The following is a 2,523-nucleotide window of genomic DNA, read 5'->3' as shown; positions in this document are numbered from 1 at the left end:
GCCACTGATAACTCTATGTTGCTCCATCAAGTATATGATCGTAGACGGGTTAGGTGTTTCACGGAGAATGAGATTACTACAGGAGTTTATAATGGAGTATATTTCTAAATAAATCTATTAACAATAACCATGAAGAACTTCATAGGATTGGGACACCTGGGAGGCTCAGTCAAGGGTCTGCCTGTTGGTTTTGGCTCAGGTCATGATCTCACAGTTCCTGGGATCGAGCCCCGCATCGGGCTCTGCGCCGGTGGTAGGGAGCTCCCTTGGGATTCTCCCTCTCCCTCTCGTTCAGCCCCTTCCCTGTACGCTCTCTCTCCAAATAGAGAAACATCAACAAATGGTTTTTAAAAAGAACGTCTAGGATCGCATGTCTTAGGCCAGATGCTACCTTTCATAGTACTATACGGGTGACCAGTGTCCGCGAGAGAGGGCAGAAGGATATACTCCACAGAGTTCCGCAGCACTAGCTAATAATCCCTACCTCGAGCCCTTTTTTGGAAGGAGGCGGGGTATAAGGCCATCAAATCAACCTGAGCATAGTTCCTTCTACGTGTACCTCTTCATGGTTTCCCCGTCGCTCCTCAATCTTCACGCGAAGCCCTGGCCCGTTAAGTGCGTGTCGGCTGCTATGCCACCCTCTCCACCCACCCCCACTGCCATCACCTCCTGACTTCCACATGGTCTCCGGTCGGGAATAAGGCCTGTGGCACCTCAGTCGTGGTCTTCAGCCCCCACCCTCCTTCTGGGCATTCAACATGCCTGGGAGAGCCACCCCCACCCCGCCAGCCTCCTGGCCTCACAAGCCTGGACTGGCTCAGCGCCAGTGAGGAAGTCTCTTCCCCCTGACCCGCTACTCCCTCAGGGCCGCTTCCCGCACTGTCCCCAGCGAAACCGCTCCCCGAAATGCCCGCGTCCAGCATCCCACACTGACCGCCCCGTCCACCCTCCACCTCCCGTGGGAGGTCTCCTCCCGGATGTCTGACAGACACCTCCGGCTACCTCCGAATGACAGAAACAGACACCGGTCAGAAGCACGGCCCTGGAGTTAACTCCTTTAATGTCACGTGCAGACACAAGGCCAGGCCTCCCTCATCTGTGGGCGGCCTCGGGGTCCGGACGAGGGGGCGCGGGCATCACCACTTCCGAACTCGGGGCATCCCATCCACCCGAGGGGAGGTGCTGTTCTCGAGGAGACCCCTGAGGTGCTGGTTGCTGCCCAGGGCTCGCTGCACGTGCTCCGGGGTGATGCGCATCTTGTGGCTGTCCAGAGCCTCCTTGCCCGCCAGCTCCAGGATGTTGGCCGTCAGGTACTCGAGAACGGCGGTCAGGAAGACCGGGGTGGACGCGCTCAGGCGCGGGGCGTAGCGACCCTCTCGCAGGAGACGCTCCACGCGGCTGACCGGGAATTGCAGCTCGGCTCTCCTGGAGCGGGACACCGCGTGCCTCCTCCGTCTGCGACGGTGCCGGCGGCGGCGCCTCCCAGACATGCCGCGTGCTGGGTTGGAACCCGATCGGCCCAGCCTGACCGTCCCGCTGGCCCGAGGGTGGCAGGATGTCGGCGCCGACTCCTACTACCAAGTGTGCCCCTCACTGGTCAGGGAGCTGCTTATATGACACCTCCGACATTATGATGTCACTGGTGTCGCTGGTGTCACTGTGCCCTGCTCAGGACTGGCCTGGAAACATCCATGACAGAAACCTGGTCTCCCTGTTGACTGCACTGGACCCTCTTTACGAGGGAACTTGAACATTCTACTTGACTGCAGTATTCTAGCAAAAGATTTGTTTCAGTCAATTTTTTTCCTTGGCTATAGGACACCACTCCAGGTATTCTAGCTTTACGTTGTCTTCAAAATCTCTTTTGTCCCTTTTTAAATTGTAGGTCAGTGACAGACATGCACTACCTCCAGGGCAGGCTCAATTCATCCCCATCTCACACAGTAATCAAACCATTTTGCCTCCATTTATACATTCCTCTCACTATTTCTGATCAATATTCCTGCGTCTCTTCTTTGGATTCTCTTGTGAACTAGTTACAATATCTGCCAATTTGCTCATATGATAAACAAATTTTTTCAACATGTGTTTATGTCTGTCTAAGTGCCATGATTTTATACTTCTTCCGTAATTATCTTTAGCTCTGAAACACCCGTATGTCCAGTTGTTCCACCTAGCAGAGCCAGGTAATCTTCAATGACGGAGATGTGGACCACATGAACACTGAAAGCCCGGGCATGTCTTTTTTGGCTCTTCAGTGTGACTCCAGTATACCAATTATTACATTGTTAAATCTTTTTATAATTTGTTTTTCTCTCTTCCTGTTTAGTGTTTCTGTTTTGTTTTGGGTTCATTTTTAGCCAGTAAGTTATTCTCGGCTATTGACAGCCGTGGTTGCGAATTTGAGTTTTTGTTTTCTTTTCATTTTATTGGTAAGGTAAAGCCCACATAACATAAAATTCACCATTCTGGCCATCCATTTTTAAGTGTACAATTCAGTGTTTTGTTTTGTTTTTAAGTAGG

The 2,523-nt window shown here is 52.3% G+C and overlaps 1 protein-coding gene across 1 annotated transcript; it reads right to left on the bottom strand.

Moving 5' to 3' along the window:
* Nucleotides 1-1,095: 1,095 nt before the first annotated feature.
* LOC115507460 (histone H2A-Bbd type 1-like) lies at nt 1,096-1,739 on the bottom strand. The gene has a single exon (XM_030305816.1). The coding sequence runs from the start codon at nt 1,488-1,490 to the stop codon at nt 1,137-1,139; it is 354 nt and encodes a 117-aa protein (XP_030161676.1). The 5' UTR covers nt 1,491-1,739; the 3' UTR covers nt 1,096-1,136.
* Between the last annotated feature and the right edge of the window lie 784 nt (nt 1,740-2,523).

Source organism: Lynx canadensis, chromosome X (assembly GCF_007474595.2).
Source record: "Lynx canadensis isolate LIC74 chromosome X, mLynCan4.pri.v2, whole genome shotgun sequence".
NCBI classification, from domain to species: Eukaryota; Metazoa; Chordata; class Mammalia; order Carnivora; family Felidae; genus Lynx; species Lynx canadensis.
The sequence above is the reverse complement of the archived record's forward strand: the minus strand, read 5'-3'. Positions and strand labels throughout refer to the sequence as shown.

Excerpts from the sequence above, each read along its gene's own strand:
- LOC115507460 (XM_030305816.1), bottom strand. The coding sequence starts at position 1,490 with ATGTCTGGGAGGCGCCGCCGCCGGCACCGTCGCAGACGGAGGAGGCAC.